This window comes from Bidens hawaiensis, unplaced genomic scaffold (genome assembly GCF_021521415.1).
Source record: "Bidens hawaiensis isolate Kalapana, Puna unplaced genomic scaffold, B.hawaiensis_p1.1 tig00054172_1, whole genome shotgun sequence".
Taxonomy (NCBI): domain Eukaryota; kingdom Viridiplantae; phylum Streptophyta; class Magnoliopsida; order Asterales; family Asteraceae; genus Bidens; species Bidens hawaiensis.
Window position 1 is genome coordinate 46,189 of NW_027506289.1, and position 19,828 is coordinate 66,016.

Here is a 19,828-nt window from a genome sequence, read left to right on the forward strand (position 1 = left end):
GATATATTTTTTTTTACTTTTATTATAACTTTCATCCGTGTGTAACACAGACTTTCATTATTAAACATGTTATTATTTTAATGATATATTTAATTTGGATAATATAGTTTTTTTAAATTTTTAGGTGGTGAAACAAAATGAGTTTTTTTTGTTAGAATATTTGAAGAAGTTGATGGTGGTTTAATATGAAAGAACATGTTTAGATATTTTTTTTGATGTTTTTTTGTGGTTTGGTGTACACTAACTTATTGTAACTTTAAAATTTTAATATCTAGACATTGTAAATGATTAACGTTTTGATCTGAAAGTTGAAAAAGTTTTGTGTGCTTGAATTTGCTATATAAATATATTATGTTTAGTGACATGTTATTCCACCCGCGTGTTACGCGGGTATATACCCTAGTTTAAACTATTAATTAAATACTTGTAGCTAAAGTAATGTCCTCAACTTGGTCCCCAAAGTACCGATCCACCATAGGCTCGATGGACCGGCCCAAACCAAATTATAGGCTAACAATCACTCCTCTAATTTCGGTTTGGCCTTCGAGAGATCATCCACTTCAAGTAGCTTTTGCATCTCCCCAAACTTTACACGAGCTAGAGCCTTCGTCAACGTGTTGGCTCGTTGTTCACTTCCGGGAATATGTTCCACTCTAATATTCCGTTCTTGATACACTCTCGTATGAAGTGATACTTCAACCATGCCACACTAGGTTCTTCATAAGTGCTATGAAAGATGTATTATCAACATATAATACTACGGTTTCCATCGGCCATCCCGTTACTTCACTAACTAATTCTTGGAGCCAAATGGCTTCACCTGCAGCCGCGGTTGCTGCCATAAACTCCGCCTCGCACGGAGATAAAACTATCGTTGGCTATTTTTTAATACACCAAGTAACCGGGGCATCGTCAAAGTAGAAAACATAATCGGTACTACTTTTGTCATCATCGTCATCAACTCCGTGGCTACTATCGGAATACCCGTAAAGGTGACGACTTCCACCCCTCGAATGTTTTAAACCGTAAGACACGGTTCTTTTAACATACCGAAGAATATGCTTAATCGCGTCCATGTGAGATTTATTTGGCACTTGCATATACCGACCCGCTATTTCAACAGAAAAACTCAAATCCGGTCTCGTGTGTAACAAATACCTCAAACACCCAATTATTCTCCGGCAGGCTTTAGCATCAACGGGTTTCTCCTTCCCGTCTTTTAAAACCCTTGTGCTTGGTTCAAGTGGACACTTGGTAAGATTACAAATCTCCATATTTGTTTCTTTCAAGATCTTCTTGGCATAGGCTTCTTGCTTGATTTCGATCCCAGTTTTAGATCGTGAGACTTCTATTCTAAGATAGAATGACAATAATCCCAACTTGCTCATCTCGATCCCAGTATTGGATTGTGAGACTTCTATACCGAGTCAGCCGCTAGGACCGATTACTCCCAATTTCATCTTCCCTAGACCTAGTAGGAGAAGAGCGGTGCAGTGAAGGGTCGAGGACTGTCTAGGCTGACTTTTACAACCATGAGATGATATACCCTATTTAGTTATTTTTCTAATAACTTTATATATAATAATTATTAAATATATATATATATATATTTATTAAAATAAATTATAAAAGGAATTGGTTCGTTGATTTTAGGCTCAAGCTTGTTTAAGTTCAACTTATAACTTTATATATAATAATTATTAAAACTATTTACATATATTAAAAAACATATATAAAGAATTGGCTTGTCTAGGCTCGGGCTCGTTTATAAAGCGAGCATATTTTTAGGCTCAAGCTCGTTTAAGTCCAACTTGTTTAAGTTCCATTATTATTATTATATGCAAAAAGTTCATTATTTGTAGGTTCTAATCATTCAAAGAGAGCAAGATAAGCCAAAGAATTGTTGCAGACCAACTCCCAATAACATTACAGCAGAAAATGAGTACAGAAAATCAGCAAAACTAAAACATAAGTGCCCAAATTGGCCTTTCAAAAACACCCTGATCGATTTATCACGTGGCGTATCAGAAGAAGGAAGGTAATCTGATTAAGATATATGTTTTCTGCATCACTGGCCAATACTATCATCACAGCTCCTGTATGTTGACGTGAACGTTGAATTCGTCTCACTGTAGTTTAGCGTTGAAAATTCCTCTCGGTACATCACATGTTCAAATTTATGTTGAATAGTTGAGGGAACATGCGACATTCTGATGGTTTCTAACTCTGCGGCTACTTCTTTCATTGTTGGCCTATATTTCCCATTTAAGCTTAAACATCTCGTAGCGAGGTTAGCTAAAGCTAGGAGGTCATCAGTTGTACCTTCCTTTATCACCTTTGCATCAAAAATTGACATCACACGATCTTCTTCCATAGCCAACATAAAGTGTGTAGCCAAACTTCTATGTTCACCAAATCTAGTCATGGAAATTGGCTTTTCTCCCGTCAAGAGTTCAACCAAAACTACTCCAAAACTATATACATCGCTTTTTTCAGTGAACTGGCTAGATTGAAAGTACTCGGGATCTAGATAGCCAAACGTACCTTTGACTAAGGTAGTCAAGTGAGTTTGATCTACTGATACAAACCTTGAAGTTCCAAAATCAGAAACCTTGGCTCGGTATTTATCATCCAAAAGTATGTTACTTGTTTTGATGTCTCTATGGTATATTGGAATAGAAGTTGCTGAATGCAAGTAAGCAAGTGCTCCTGCGACCTCTGTAGCGATTTGTAATCTCATATTTAAAGAAATTGGGAACTCATCAGTCTCGCTGTGAAGACAATCAGACAATGTACCATTTGGAATGAATTCAGAAACTAGGAGGGGGACGTCTGTCTCTAAACAACAACCTAATAGTTTTACGACATTCCTATGATTGACTTGGGAAAGAATGACCACCTCATTGATGAATTGTTGTAATTGACTTTCATCAACTATCTTCGACTTCTTGACTGCCACAATCCTTCCATCAACTAACATACCTTTGTAGACTGTACCTTGACCTCCTCTACCGAGAACTCTATTTTCGTTAAAGTAGTCGGTGGCTTTCTCCAACTCATGTGATGTAAAAATTATGGTTTTATCAACTAAAGATGGGTCAGCCTCTTCTTGTTGCTTTAGAAGTAAACCACCATTTCTCTTGAAAAATCTTTGTCTTTGTCTCCTGTCTTTAGTTTTCTTGATGAATTTGTACAATGCATAGCTGCTTACCATGAATAAAACTACACCCACGCTTATGCTAACACCTAAACGAAGGATAATACAAAATGGTAAGTTTTCAAGTAGCCTAAAATTCAAGAGAAGTCAATGGTTCATGCTCAAAGGATCTGAACTCAGAAGTCGCCCCTGATGGCCAAAAAATCAAAGTTTTCATTTTCATCGTATTTTGCAGGAAGCAAAAAACAAAAAGAATATTATAGTACCTAGAATAAGACCCAAGGATGATTTGCTAGATTTGATTTCTACACCATTATCAGGATAAGGATTACTAGAGGCACAAGTGAAGTTCAGTTTGGTAACTAAGCCATCAACATCATAAATCGCACCGTCACTACATGAGTCTCCATTGTTCCTACACCTTGTACACGCTTCTGTAACTGTAGGCAGATTAAAAAAGACCAAGTTCCTTATGTTAAAGAAATCAACAAACAGATGTACACTAGAAATCATAGTCATTACAGAATTACGTACATTCACATCCATCTGCTAGATATGGAGTTCCGTCTATATAGATAAACGTGGAGCATTTCTGAATATCCATTGAAATATTATTACCTCGATCCACACTACGACTAATCCAATATATATTTATTTCCAGACTATCACAACAAGTTATTCGATCAATATCACGTTCTTCTAGTGTCCAAAGAAGTGATACTGGAACAAAAGTGTCTTCCCCTCCAATAGATCGGTTAGAGAAGCTTCGATTAGTGTATGAATCTTCATCCACCAAGAAGGCGGACCCACATGATCCATCTTCAACCCGTCTTTCCATGTTAATATTGTACGAATTTAGATAGTGAGGAATGCTGGCTTGGCAACAATTGATGCCAATGCAATTGTTTGTGTCGATACGAGTGTTATTGGGACAAGTGGTGGAACACCCGGTGAGTACACTCCCATTATCCATCATAACCGCGTTACCACACCCCTCAAAAACAAATTTATTGTGTGATTTGGAAAACAAGAATGGGGTGTTACCAAGATCGATGCTCATGGTTTGACTGTTATTAATCCGAGCTGGATTCGGACAATCGGAGATCTTTGGTGTATTAACAGTGACTATTTGATCTTCCAAGTTTACACCTAAGACTTCCACGTGGTTGAGTGCAGGTAGATATGGTGTTGAGGAGTTGCAGTCAATGGTGTACCATTGGTTGACAGAACAATTTGCACCGATTCCAAAAGGGTATGGAATCCTCACGTTCCCGCATGTATCATTGCAACCTGTCATGGCATACTTTGCAACTGCATGTGTTGTTAATGATAATGCAAGGAAGATGAGTAAATGGTAAACATGAAATAACTTCATGTTTGTATGAATAATGACTATGCCAAAGAACAAAGGCAAGGCGGCTTTTATATGTTTATAATGGTGGGGATATGTATGGTTAGGGGAGCCTAATGAGAAATGATTAAATAAACAGGAGATCGAAGAGTTTACGTGTTTTTATATAAAAATGCAATTTTGTGGAAAATAGTCAAATAGATTAGAAAAGAAATATAGAGAAGAAAATCATTAGCATGCCCACTTTGATCAACTTGGTATTATTCTCTTTTGACATAGTTATCAAAATCTTTTAGAGATTTTACCTTTTTTTCGTGATTTCTACTTTTTCAATAGGCGATAAAATCTTTGCGTGTTACGGTATTTTATTTTGAGGGGGTCTACAAGTTGAAATCGTGTTAAAATACTTATTTATCATATAAACAGATTTTAACAATCTTTAGATACTATGTGTTGGTGTATACGAAGAGCTCGAAACAAGAAAGTTTCTAGCAACAAAAACCGACTTGAAATTCATAGTTGTTTAAGAGACAACTTGGAATTTTAATATGGCTGGTACGTAGTAATCTAATACATCTGTACTTATTTGACGAACTTATTGTTGTTCTATAAAAAACATTTAAAAAGAAATTAGAAATATTTGAAGTACCTAGTTGATCAGTTCTTAATTGAACGAACAATAAAATTAGTAACATAGATTAGCAACCAACAAAACATGTTAATCAGATTACAATAAGAGATTTATATGAGGGCAGTACAAAAGCAACATTTAGGATTTATGTTTATGAATACAACTTTAATGTTATGTAAAGATTGAATTAGCTAGTGAGGGCTAAGATATACAAATTAGTGGTTTAAATGATTTCTTTTCCTTCTGAATTATGTAGTTAGGCCGTGGGCCTAGATCGATTATACTAGTCGCTTTAACATGCAAGGGTGAAGCTTGAGTCTGGCCGCCACCCGAATGTTTTCGTAAAAGCTTCGCCAATGTTGACATGTAAATTTGTGTGTCCGTATCATGAACAACAAGAATATGTATTCTCTGTATGAACTCGCCTCCACCACATTGCCACTTGCAATAATATTTAAACATATGAAGCTAGCATGCCATAATGCAGATTGATTATTATTATTATTAAATAATATATCCAAAGTGTTGTTATTGCTGGTGTCCACACTTGAACCCCTTACACATGCATGTGAAGCGAACGATTTTTTTAAGCGAAGTCAGGCCCGGCTATAAGGGAGGGCCGGGTGGTCGACGGACCCCGGCCCGACACCTCGATAGGCCCGGATTTAAAAATATATATATATATATATATATTTTTATGAAAAACAATATGTATATATAATGTTTAAACTTAATATCACAACCACTAATTTGGTTTAGTGGTAAAGGGGTATGACTTTCAACCAAAAGGTTGTGGGTTCCAACCTCACTTAAGACATTTTGACTATATTTTTATATAAAACTTTTTTTTACACAACCAAGTCATATGGCCCAAAAAATTAAGGCTTTTTAAAAAAACTAAATTGTAAACCCAACAAGATACCCCTTTTTTATTAAGGCCCAAAAAAATTTTCGTCTTCAACCCAGAAATTTTTAACCGTTCTCGAAGCCGGGCCTGGGCCAAGTTTTCCAGTGGCGACTTCCTGTCTACTTCAACAAAGGCGGCCTCCTTACCTCACAAAGTTAACGGTCCTCTTCTTCCATGGTTTTAAAAATATATATATGTGTATACACACACATACGTGTGTGATTAAATAATAGCTATAGATTATTAGGAAAATTTATTACCAAAAATAGTTAGTTAATCACCTGTTCACACACAACCCTCTTGGGCACACCATTAGACACACCAAATTAGCTGACACGAACAATTGGCAAAACCATATTATGGCGTGCGTCACAATCTGGCTATATTTTGTGTCGACCCCTTTGGCGCCTAACGGTGCCGAAGAGGGTTATATGTGGGCGTGTTATTAGTGATGCCTATTTTGGTTAGGAAATTTTTCTATACCTATTTTGAGAATATCTGGTCAAACATGCCTAAGTTACTAATTTTCCCAATTCAGAAAAAATAATCTAAACTATAACTTATTGCTTCTAGACGAGTGATCTCTATGTAATAAAAACAATTATGCGTCTGTGTTTTTGGTTTGTGGCGACTCACTTACCTAGATCCAACGAATTAACGGACCGGTATACGTTATCAACATTGCACCCATTGAATTTAAGAAGTTTACAAAGATTTCAATGAGAATTCATGTTTGGTACCAACATGAGTATTACCAGCTTTTTTGGTATTAAAGAAACAAAGTTTCAGTTTCTATGCATAAGGATTCTCTTCTTAAAAATGTATTGTTGGTAACATACGGCATACCCTAAACTTTCGAGCCGTCATGATGGATCTTTGAACCACCAACTTTTAGCAACCCAATCCTCAATAGGCGTGACTAGATGAACTATTGTGTTCCATGAAACCAACGCAAACCAATTATACGGCTTCTTTTTATCCAATAACCATATACTACCCAAAGGACGGGGGCGCCATTTTTGTTATACCCCAAACCATCTTTCACAAAAAAAACAACATTTACATGATAGACTTCTGCTTCGGCTTCGTGAACTCAAAACCCAACCCAAACCACTTGCAATGGTGTTCACAGAACTACCCGAGGGCATCCCTTCTACCCCAAACCAAATTATCTTATACTTGAATGTGGAATGCAGCTTTATTTCTTTGAACAATAAAACATAATACCTGAACTTACTCCAATGAGTTGTGGTTGTTATACATCATTAGTTGTATAAGATTTGGTACAGAATTCAACAATCTTTCATTACAACCGCCCACACCCAAGCGGCGGCAGGAGCATGGGTGAGGCGATGACATGGGTCGCAGCAGTGGCTGTATGGCCAAGGTAAATTTTGTGGGATTAGTTTCAATGATATGACACTGAAGCGAGTTCTCATTTTTCGATGGCACTTCCCGGTGATATCTGTGAATCGATATCTATGTATTATATAGTTGGGCCTGGGTTCTTTGGGTTTTGTACAAGGACATATAAATCAACTGACTGGTAACCCACAAACCCTTAGAGTAAGTCAGTCTCCAAGATTAAGAATTAGGAAGACAAAAGTTTGGAGCAATTTTCTCCGATATTCTCGAATGAAAGCACATGGCTTTAAATAGAAAACAATGCTAGAAAAATGCAACCTAACTATATGCATTTTATCAGGATATGTAGGTTGAAATGTAAACATGCAAACATGGGGAAAAGACTTATCTCCCAACAAACTAGCTAACTGGTTGTGCAGCAGTAGCACTATTCACTAATACTTTTTAGTGGGCCCTGGATCTTTTATGTTGGCAATGGGCTTCAGTCCATCAAGTGGTTGGGCTTGGCTTATCAGGTCCGGGACTGTATCATCTCACCCGAAAGTGATTTCTGTTGGATTAATCGGTTCGTTTACGGTCACGGGCGGCACGCTATCGATCACGGGTCAAATGGTTCAGTAGCTAGTTGAGTGGGGCCCGAGCCAACAATTTAGTTGAAAGTTGTAATCTAGTTGAAAGTTCAATACACAACATAATTTCATTCAAAATTGTGTGTGTAGTGTGAGTTGAGTGGGGCCCGAGCCAACAATTTCTACACTAATGAAATGTTGAAGGAATGGACTACAACAGCGATAACCTTTTTCTGCCTCATGAGTACCCATAAATTACACGGTCAATAGCATGTGGCTTAATTTTAGTATGTTCTTGACGATTCCGTGGACATAATATACACAACCAAAGATCTTAGGACCTAGGTGTACCCTTAAGCTATCACTTGCTTTGCTTTGTTTTCTTTAACAAGCAAGAAATCATAATTGTGTATTTAGAATACGGGTCTGGTGTTTCACGGACTTTGGAGCATAAAAAAAGTTGGGAAGATATTTATATAAAATTCACTAACAGTTATAATGAGAATAGAATTCTTGGTCAAGGAACAATGTTTAAAGGCATGTTAGCTGATGGAAGAATTGTAGTAGTAAAGTAATCAAAGATTGTTGATGAAAGCCAGTTAGACCAGTTTATCAATGAGGTTGTGATTCTATCACAAGTCAATCATAGAATGTAGTCAAACTATTGGGATGTTGCCTAGAGACCGAGGTTCCTCAGCTTCTCTCGGAATTCGTCCCAAATGGCACCTTGTATAATTTTATTCAAGATGATACGGATGAGTTCCCATTCTTGTGAACACAAGATTACAAATTGCTACAAAGGTTGCAGGAGCACTCTTGTACTTGCACTCAGCAGCCTCTGCTCCAATATAACATAGGGACATCAAGACCACCAATACCCTTTTGGATGAAATGTATACGGCCAAAGTTTCTGACTTTGGAACTTCCAAATTCGTATCAATAGATCAAACTCACTTAACTACCTTAGTCAAAGGTACATCTGGATACTTGGATTCAGATTACTTCCAATCTAGTCTGTTTTGTACCCTTGCAATTGCCACTGAATGTGTCTTGTCATACAATAACGCATTCTTGTGAACACTCTTTATCATTCAAACAAACCCATTTTCCATTGTTAAATTCCCAAACACGCAACTTAGAGTATCAATGTCGCATTCATCTTTACTCCATTTTGGACACCAATAAATATTTGTGTCCAAATAAGTGAACACACATTTTTCGCTAAAGCATCCAACAGACACACCCGGTGATAAAGCCCACCAAAATAACCAAAGTTGTAGAAATGTCGGACATGCACATTGAACTACGTCTGGACGTTGATCACGATGCAGTTGAGAACTTCGGGTTTGGGGATTTTGGGTTAGCACATTTTGGGATAGGTGATTTTCATTTTGAGGCCGCCACTACGGCTCCAGAACTGCAGTTACCAAAGAAATATTTTTCAACAAATTTTGAAGGTTTTGAAGGCAAGCATGAACACATCAGAAATTTCAAAGAGAGAGAGGTAGGTTGATCTTATAACTTCAGTTTCAAAATTTAAGAGTGGTTCCAATTCATATGTTATATATATATAAAAGGGGGAATGAACTCAATATCACCTTTAACCAGAACATCTATACAAAACCCTAATGGCATAATCGGTTTTATATGTTCCCTAGGGCTTTTTGAACGGACCGTGGATACAGATTCAAGCGTTAAACCCAAGAAAAAGTTATGCTAAATTTTAACCCCCCCCCCCCCCAACAAAAAAAATCTTGTTATAACCCCACCTAAGTTGTCATATTCTACACTTAGAAGTGTTTTTAAAATGGTTTTCCTTTTAGAGTTAAGTTCAAATATTTTGTTCAAAAAAAATTAAAAAAGTATTTTTTAAATAAATAAACACAATGCTTATTTAGCAGTAGAAATTAATTTTGAACGAATATGAACAGAGGTTGCGTTCGTTCATTTGTGTTCGTGAACTTTCGGTAATGTATTCACAAAGACAAATGAACGTACACGAACATCAATGAACATATTACCATACGTTCACGAACACAAATGAACTAACACATCTGTACCCGCGGACCGATCAAAAAGCCCTAAGGAACATATAAAAGCGATTACGCCATTAGGGTTTTGTATACTCATTTCTGGTTAAAGATGATATATTGAGTTCTTTCCTCTCTTTTCTAGATATAACATATGGAGTGGAACAACTCTTAAACTTTGAAACCAAAATATGAAGATCAACCTACCTCTCTCTCTCTTTGAAATTTCTACCGTGTTTATGGCTTGGCTTCAAAACATTCAAAATGTTTGAAAAAAATTTCTTTAGTAGCTGCAGTTCTTGAGCAGTATAGATAATTAAGTTTATTATATGCATGTATTATATTAGAGGGTCTAGATTGTAAATGTATCCGGTATTTATATCCCTATTGTAATCAGTTATTAACATGCAATATACAAAATACGTTTACCAAGTTTATCTAGCAATTATGGCCTCATAATGTAAATCACCCATCCCAAAATGCCCCAACCCGAATCCCCAAACCCAAAGTTCTCAACTGCATCATGCAAATGATCAACGCCCAGGCATAGTTCGATGTAGTAACAGTGGTAACTTTGGTGGGCTTTATCACCGGGTTAGTCTGTTAAAATCTTTAGTGAAAAATATTTTTACATGTATTTGGACACAAATATTTAATGGTATTTGTTATTAATATTTTAACTATTACATGGCCAAAATGGAGTAAAGATGAATGCGACATCGCTAATCTAAATTGTGTATCTGGGAATTTGAACTACCTAAAATGGGTTTGTCCCACAAAGGTGGAATGATAAACTTTTAAGTGAATTAGAAGTGGGAGGGTTCACAAGAATGTATTCTTGTATGACAAGACACATTCAGTGGCAGTTGCAAGAGCGTGAAGCACCCGACGCGCCTGAGCATGGGACCAGGCAAGGAGCGATGTGTGCAAGGAACAGAAAATGGTTGTTGTATCGAAACGAAAGGTAAGGAACAGAAAAGTTGGTTGCGACCGATCCTAGGGATCAAACCCTAAAATAAGTTTGTAACCTTTGAAAGCCAAAAGGAACAACGGAACCAGGGCCGGCCTTTAGGGAGGGCTGGGTGGTCGACGGCCATTTAAAAAAAATTATATGTATTTTATGAAAAACAATCAGGGGCGAAGGTTAGTGAGGGCCGGGGTTCCCCCCCCCCCCCCCCCCCGGTTTTTTTGCGTAATAGTGTAAATTTACCTGTTTTCGTCCGAAATTTTTTATACGCAGTGTAAATTTAGCCGTTTTCGGCCAAATATTTGATCCCGGCCCCTCCGGTGTCTTAATTCAAGCTTCGCCACTGAAAACAATATGTATATTTAATGTTTAAACTCAATTACATAACAACTAGTTTGGCTTAGTGGCAAAGGGGTATGACTCTCAACCAAAAGGTTGTGGGTTCTAGTCTCATTTGGGACATGTTTAAGCCTATTTTTATACAAAAGCTTTTTACACAACCCAAATCATAACCAAGTATGCCCATTTAAAAAATAAATTGTTTAAAGGCAACAAAATACTCATTTTACTTGAGGCCCAAAATATTTTTCGCCTTCGGTCCAAAAACATTTTTGGCTTCTCGGAGCCGGGCCTGAACGGAACCTCGAAAGAAGTCTTATTCAAGGAGACAGTTTCTTAAGGGCAAAACTTGGAGCAGTGAATTGGGTTGCCAATGCCAACGAGTACCACAAAGGGAGGGGTCGTTTGGACGACCAAGTGTAACAAGGAGGCAACGTGGAGTTGAATGAGGTTATGGGTACCATGTGAATCTACGAGAATGCTAGCCGACCAACATTGAATAAACCCAGTAAGGCGCATCGATGTCGATGGAACCATACAAAAGATCGCCGCGAGAAAACAGGGTACAGCCATAGCTTTGTCAAGCATTGGGGTTAACGATTGTAAGATGACGGAGTTGTCAGCAATGAGCAGAAACTGAGGTGGGTTGCACTGGTGATCTGGAGCGTATTTCTCTGCGCAACGAAAGCATAAACTCGCTGCGCGATGCTGCTACAACTGGTCGAGTGATAAACGAGCAGTGGGCAGAGTTGGGTTAGCGGTTTTCGGAGCAGGCAATGGGGCTGGAGAGGTGGTGTGGTGATTTTGTACGGGATCAGAGGCGAGGAGGCGGCTTCGGTAGGTAAACTGTTGGTGAGAGGATGGGGGAAATTGCACAGATGATGAGGCCTTTTCTTCAAGCAATTTAGCAAGGCCGATGACAGTTGAATGGAGGTGTGCTTGAGGACCAAAAGGTCCTGTTGGATGTCCTTATAGAGGCCGAAAAGGAAGCAATTTAGCAAAGCCTCCGGTGGAAGGCCGGCGACAAATTACTCAAACGTTCAAATTCCACAACATAGGCAGTAATCATGGTGATTTGGTGGAGCTTGAACAAGGCCGATTGGTGCTTCTCATAAGAAGACCAAAATGGAGTTCAAAATGTCGCGAGATCTCGGGCCGAGTGGTGAGGATGTTACTTTTGGAAATATATTTGTACCAACATACGGCTTCAATGGTAAAATAGAACTGAGCATGTCGGGCAAGTTGGAGGGAATAGTACTCGAAGTAGTTGGTGGCTTAAAAGAGCCAATCGAGAGGGTTGGAACCGACGAACATGGGTAGATGAATATCTGGAGGGCGAAGGTTAGAAGCGTGGTTAGGTGGCGGGTTGTTCAGCAATAGGGTGTGGTTTGGCGAGGTCGTGGTGTTCAGTGGTGGGGTGAGTCTGTAGCGGCGGTGATGTAGGAACAAGAAGGGCGGGGGCGGTGGAAGTGGGAAGGTTGAAGTTGGTATCGGCGTAGGTGAGGGATGTTATAGCAGTGTTGAGGGTGGTGTTCATAGTATCAAATTGAGTGGCCATGCGGGTGGTATTGGCGTCAAGCCGGTCAAGGATGGTTTGTGAAGCTTCATGGATGGTGGGGATGGGGGTATATTTTTTAGGAGACATTATGATCGTGGGCATAATATGCACAACCAAAGATCTTAGGACCGAGGCGTACTCTTACACTATCACTTGCTTTGCTTTGTTTTCCATAACAAACAAGAAATTATAATTGTGAACTTAGAATACGGGTCTGGTGTTTCACGGACTTTGGTATGGAAATTCATTTTTAGACTGAAACAGATACTGGGTCAAAGATTAAAGGAAAACTGGAAGCCGTTAATTACAAATGTACCTTTGTGGGGGCACTGGCAGCGACAGATTACCCACGATGGTGTAACATGATTTTTATTTATATTAAGAAAATGTTATACGTTAATACAATTCAAACTGAGCTAAGAAAATGAAAACTGAAGCAGGGAGGTGTTGGTTTATACCTCAATCAACCAGGTGGCCATTTCAACTGTCTTCCACCAAGAACATGCAAATGAAGATGGTAAACCGATTGACCTACACATGCAAATCAACAATTGAATTCAATACATGTCATAATTAATAGGGTACAGACAGCTTATATGGAATTCTGAATAAATAGAAACTAAAACATTACACGCAGAGGCGCCACTGTTAATGACCACACGGAACCCATCAACAATGCCTTCTTTTTCTGCAACAATCTTTGATGCGTGAAGAAGATGACCCAATATGTCTTCGTGTCTTGGTTCAGCCTTATATATTGTAAGAGTAAAACAAATATTTCAAGATAACAAAAAAGATAAACCTAGTTAAAAACAAGAGATTAACTGCATTGCTTCAAAATGTAGCTATAAATTATTAAAAAAGAAAAGAGGACATAACTTAGCAGAATAGATGCAATTAAAAGTTAAGTATAAGAAATAACCTTGCCAAGTTCGGTTAACCCGTCTCTAAGCTTCGGGATAACTAAAACATGAACAGGTGCTTGAGGATTAATATCACGGAAGGCGAGAACTTTTTCGTCTTCATACACAATGCTGGAAGGGATCTCCTTTGAAATAATCTTGTCAAATCTACAAAGTTATATAAAATCTATCGTCCTCATAAGATGAGACAATGAGAGGAAATGTGAAAAAAAAAATCTATAAATTACGACCAGAAGATGAAGGTCATAACAAATATGAGATAAGGGTGTTCATCAGTTCAGGTTGAAGGTTTTTACGCCCAAAAACGAACCGAATTCAGGTAGTTCAAAACCGAAAAAAAAAAACAAATAAAACCATTATTTGTTATTGGACTGGGTTGGGGTACATGAAAAAACATGCATAGCCCAACTCGGTTTTGCTTTAAAACCGTACTAAAAACTGAATATGTAATTCAGTTTGTTTTAAACGATTTCGTTTTTGGTTTAGTTTTCAGTTTAGTGGGTTTACATTTTAAAACCGAATATTGAACACCCTTAACTTGAGAAAAGGAAACGTGTAGTAAACAAGCCATCGAATACATATCAACATTTTTGCAAGATAAGAACAATACATGGTTGGAGCTCCACTGTTGGCTTCAGTTGCAGTTGCTTTAGCAGAAGCTTCTTCATCATGAGTTGCACTCACTCGAGACATTTCCCTAAAGTTTATATATAAGAAGAACAAGAGTGAAAAAAGGAACTAAAACAGAAACAAATCAGCATTAAGGTAATAATATTATAAAAATAGCAACCACATATATGTGTGTGTAGACAATTGTTCAATAAAGTATAAATTTTAAGCAAAGAATTACCAGAATCACATAAACATAAAGAGATTGCGTAGATAGCCATCACAACTATACTGCTAGATTCAAAAACTAAGGGGTTGTTTAGTTCGCAAATTTTTTATAAAGGAAATGGAATTGAAATTGGAATTGGATTTTGAATTGGATTTTGAACTGGAAATGGAATGGATTGTTCGAAAAATCCATTATGTATTTGGTTGGTAAACATATTGATGGAATTCGAAACCGTGCTGAATCGAAACTCGTTCTGATCCAACCGGAAACCCATCCGGACCGGAACTTGTGCTGAGCCAAAACCCGTACCGAGCCAAAACTCGTTCCAATCCGAAACTTGTTCCGACCCAAACCCATGTCGATCCGAAATTCATTCCAAACCTGAAGTCCCACCCGAAGTGCCAAGCCGAAACCCGTTCCGATCCGAAACCTGTTTCGACCCAAACCAAATTAAACATTCAAATGCTTTTTTGAACTTTTCTTTTGAAAGTGGAAGGATTCTTGAATTCCAATTCCTTCCATTTTCTAAGTGAACACGCCATGTCTAAGGGATATAAATTCCAATTCCTCCAAATTCCTTGAGCAATGTTTGATTTTTTACCGCATTAACTACATAGTTCAATACACTTACAACTTTTAAGAACAAACCACAAGAACCACACAAACATTTACATATTGCTTTAAGTGTGATACACAACATGATTATGAAACCGCTTAACTGAGAAATTCATAACTTGAGTAAAGTGAGCAACATCTTATTTACATAAACAAAACAACCATCAAATATTCAATATTATGCTGCTAGTTTCAAGAACTAAGGTCCAATATATAATCTCAATTGCAGGTTAATTTCAGTAACCTAAAGCCATATTTAATTACCCCCAAAAGATGCAATTTTTTTACTATTCTAAAATTACTACGAGCAAAGGCGGAGTGAAGGAATAATAATACCTGCGTGCACATTGGCGAACTGGAAACTGAAATGGGTAAATGGCATTTGATGGCTTGAAAGGTGAAAATGTTATTGAGCTCCTGTGTTGTATAATTATAACTATAATTATGATTGGGGAGATAATAATAATAATAAGAAGAAGAAACATAATAATTGATAAGAAGAAGAAGAAGAAGAAGATGTGGGTGAGATTGAGAAGAGAAAGAGGAGTTTTACTACCGGAGGAGAGAGGAGCTGAAGGCAGCAGCCATGTATCGGCAACTCATAGTCGCCGGCGCCACTTACCGTCTTACAGATATTGAAGACTGTGTTGTAGAATAAATCAATTATTATTATTATTATTTTTTCATTTTTATTTAATAAAAAAAAACACAAATATAAAAAGGTGTCGAATTACTTTATTTTTATAAAGTATACTTCATTATTTTCTATATATTGTTTTAAAGCAGCATTTTGTAAGTTTTATAATTTAGTGTAATAAATTACTTATTACCATAAAATAAAATTTATTAGGTAATTTGGTATATTGATCACTATTGATGTCATTGAATCTATAAGTAATAATAATAATAAATAACATGAGTTAAGTGCCATTTTAGTATATGTGGTTTGGTCAACTACGCAACTTTAGTACATATTCTTTATTTTGTGTAAATGGCTACCTCAGTTTCAAACAACTTGCATTTTTAATACTTTTTTTAACCCCGTCTATTTTTTCTGTTAAGTCAGGTATAATTTGGTAACTTCGTTATTTTCTTTGATTTTTCTTTTTTTAAACACTTATATTTGTAAACCCTAAATCCCAAAATCAAAACATCAAAATCCAAATCCTAAATCCCCAAATATCGTAAAAAATTCAAACCCTATGATGATATGGAGAAAGAGTTTGAGAATTTAGGATTTGGATTTTGATGTTATAATTGTGGATTTGGGGTTTACAATATATAAGTGTTTAAAAGAAAATAAAAAAACAAAGAAAATAACGAAGTTACCAAATATCTCCGACTTACCGGAAAAAATAGACGGGGTTAGAAAAAAAGTACTAAAAAGCGAGTTTTTTGAAACTGAGGTAGCCATTTGCACAAAATACAGAATAGGTACTAAAGTTGCGTAGTTAACCTAACCACAGGTACTAAAATGACACTTAGCTCTAAACAACATTATACGAAAAAGTTTTGAAAATTCACACTCTCATTCTTTGATTTTTTCTGTCTGGTTATTATCATCTCGATCTAAACAAATAAACTCTTTGTATAAAGAGATTACAATTTGTGTCACTAACCTTGAATTGTGTCATGGATATAAGTTAGATTTGCTTATTTCTATAAACATCTCAAGATTTTTATTTCTTGATTTAAACTCGGTCGGCCAGGTGATCTATATGGGTGACCTTAGTTCTTAAGCATACAAAATGAAAGTGGGAAATGGCATATGCAATTGGATATGATTTCAGATGACCAGACTACGTATCACATCTACACTTTTATCTATGATATACCTGTAAAAATTTTTTTTTAAATAATCTCATACTCTGTCTCATAACCTGATACCATTTACCAATATTCTAAAATGTTTTGGGTTCCCAACCGCCTGCCTTCCTACCTTAGCATGCCAAACAACATGTATTCCTATTGGCTTTATGATTTTTTTTCATCTCTATCGCTAGGTCAAGAGTTGATGTTCAAAGTAAGGGTGTTCACGGTCCGGTTTTCACGGTTTTTAAGGCAAACCGTGAAACAAACCGTTAGTAATGGTTTTTATTTTCGTAAACCGAAACCAAACCGTTAAACTCTTAAACCGAACCAAACCAAACCGTTAGTAACGGTTTGGTTCCGGTTTGGTTTCACGGTTTGAACATGTTAGACTTTTATACAAAATGTCCAAAATATTGTTTGATGTATCATAGTAATCAATAACTAACAGTTTTTACAATCTTAAACACCAACTTTGAGTTTTCATTTAAAAATTAGACAGAGCAAGTTTTGTGTATTTCGTATTTGGGCTGAGCCCAATTATTTACTTACCGTGCAAATATAGTTAATGTATATATGCACTAACAGTTTTTATTTAAATATGTCTAGCAATAAATTTATATACACACACATATATTATTAAAAATTAAATATAATTAATTATACGGTCCGGTTGGTTTTATACGGTTGGTTTTCGATACAAACCGTAAACCAAATCGTTCGGCACGGTCTAAAAACTTTCAAACCAACCGACCAAAAGTTAAGAAAGAAAACCAACCGTGAAACCAAACCAATGACCGGTTTGGGCGGTTTCGCGGTTTCGAACAGAACCGTGAACACCCCTAGTCAAAGGGAACATGAACCCACACTTGACAGTCTCATGCAAGATTAGTTCACCGATATTTCAATATTCAATGTTGAGATGCTCAAACGAATGTTTCATATGCAAATGGAGCTCTTCCTACAAATAATCGATATAGAGAAACTTTCAATAGTTTCAAAGCAAGTTTTTATGCTAAAGTAATTAATGTTTTACATCGTTACCGAAGTACATATTAGTGATACGTCAACTAACGTAAGAGAATGGTTAACACATGTTTGATAGGTATTTGGAGTCTGAAACAACTTGGTATGAAGATCTATAATACTTTGTGAAAGTGTACTATTCAGTTGTTTGGGAAAAATATGTGTGTCCATCAAATTCAAGTGACATACAAATTTTAATCAAATATTTCTAGTTTGGTGTCGACTTGGTAAACCCAATAATAAAAATAATAGTAATAAATTCTACTACACTCTTAACCGGACCGGTCAGTGCCGAGTTCCTAATTGGACCGGCTCATCTTTTCCGGTAGTGATTAAAACGCACATATTCGAAGATAATCTTATTTTTCTTAGGTAATATTAACGGTTTAAATCTTCATAATTGTGATCTAAATAATCTCTGTTTCACAAACTATGCTGCTGCTATCCACCATTAATCTCAACTGCAGCAGCAACTTAACCCAGAAAAGGAGGAAACAAGAAGATGAAGTCCAATTGGTGAACCCACAACACAAATTGAAGTTTGTACAAAGATTAGCCCCACCTTTACTTGCAGCATTTGTAGCCTTATCTCCTGTCATCACTCCCCCAGGTTTACTCAAACCTTATCTCATTGCAATTTAAAATTTAGTAAATTACAAGATCCCCAAATGCTGGTTAAACACTTAATTTTTGTAATTATTTGTATGTTTTATATAGTTTCATATGGTCAGCCAATAGATGTACAGCGAGGAGCTTCGTTATTTGCATCGGATGTCATGATGCGGGTGGAAACATATTACAACCAGTGTGTTTCTTTAAACAATACAATAGTTATTATCTGTGACAGTAACAATTTTTATAATTTAATTTCAATGTGTTCTTCCAGGGTGCAACTTTGTTTCTTAAAGATCTTCAAAGGTATCAAAAATAATCAACATAAATTTATTTTTTCGTAATTTAAATTTGAATTTTGTAAAATGATTGTGCTGTGATAGGAATGGAGTTGACACGACCGAGGATATAACATATTATGGGAAAGGGAGAATGCCTGTAAGTTACATCTTGAAATACATTGTTTTGACTACATAGAATCTGTTTTATAATGGCATGGTGGATGCAGGAGTTTGGGGAGATGTGTACACCGAGGGGTCAATGCACGTTTGGACCTCGTTTACAGGAAGGTGAAATAAGACTTCTAGCCGAGTTTGTGAAGTCACAAGCAGATCAAGGATGGCCAAACATAGGAAATGGTGGAGATTGATCTGTTGTGTTTTTAACATTCAGGTGTGAGGATAGTTTGTCTATGGCAATTGTCAGTAACCAGCATTCATCGTATATGTATGTGTTTTCAGGTGTCATTATAGTATTTAACCTAATTTGTGGTGATACATGGTAGGGGTGTTAAGCGAGTCGTGTATGAGGTTTTGCATAATATTACATTTAAAATAGTTACATTTAAGCTATAGTACTTCATGATTATAATATTTTTCTGCTAAAGTTTGGCATAAAACACATAAGCAGTTTTAAGTTATAACCTAAACATATTTAGATTAAGTACAAAACTAATTGAGTTAAACGAGTCAGCATATGTCACATTGGCCTAAACATGACCAGTTTAGGTAAATGTGTCACAAGTTTAACCGAAAATGACCTGACCCGTTTAGACTAAATCAAAACTATAAATTGCCTATGTCGTGTTCAACCCGAAGACTTTTCTGTTGATCGGGGAGCACCAGCCCTTCA

At 36.7% G+C, this 19,828-nt stretch overlaps 3 protein-coding genes and 1 pseudogene across 4 annotated transcripts; 1 reads left to right on the top strand and 3 right to left on the bottom strand.

The window, feature by feature from the left end:
* Positions 1-517: 517 nt before the first annotated feature.
* LOC143617383 (secreted RxLR effector protein 161-like) lies at positions 518-1,388 on the bottom strand. Its single transcript, XM_077089961.1, has 2 exons — positions 893-1,388; positions 518-693 (listed from the first exon to the last, which is right to left on the bottom strand). Exons 1-2 carry the CDS (start codon positions 1,386-1,388, stop codon positions 518-520), a joined length of 672 nt encoding a protein of 223 aa, XP_076946076.1.
* A 421-nt stretch (positions 1,389-1,809) lies between these two features.
* Positions 1,810-4,553, bottom strand: LOC143617387 (wall-associated receptor kinase-like 22). The gene is made up of 3 exons (XM_077089964.1): positions 3,692-4,553; positions 3,424-3,597; positions 1,810-3,246 (listed from the first exon to the last, which is right to left on the bottom strand). Exons 1-3 carry the CDS (start codon positions 4,530-4,532, stop codon positions 2,069-2,071), a joined length of 2,193 nt encoding a protein of 730 aa, XP_076946079.1. The 5' UTR covers positions 4,533-4,553; the 3' UTR covers positions 1,810-2,068.
* Positions 4,554-13,250: 8,697 nt separating this feature from the next.
* On the bottom strand, positions 13,251-15,878 carry LOC143617385 (14 kDa zinc-binding protein-like). The gene is made up of 6 exons (XM_077089962.1): positions 15,807-15,878; positions 15,587-15,667; positions 14,408-14,494; positions 13,797-13,944; positions 13,506-13,623; positions 13,251-13,405 (listed from the first exon to the last, which is right to left on the bottom strand). Exons 1-6 carry the CDS (start codon positions 15,851-15,853, stop codon positions 13,338-13,340), a joined length of 549 nt encoding a protein of 182 aa, XP_076946077.1. The 5' UTR covers positions 15,854-15,878; the 3' UTR covers positions 13,251-13,337.
* A 2,639-nt stretch (positions 15,879-18,517) lies between these two features.
* Positions 18,518-19,734, top strand: LOC143617384 (cytochrome c6, chloroplastic-like; annotated as a pseudogene). The gene is made up of 5 exons (XR_013150821.1): positions 18,518-18,695; positions 18,803-18,890; positions 18,972-19,003; positions 19,081-19,135; positions 19,206-19,734. The product of XR_013150821.1 is annotated as a cytochrome c6, chloroplastic-like (transcript).
* Positions 19,735-19,828: the final 94 nt, after the last annotated feature.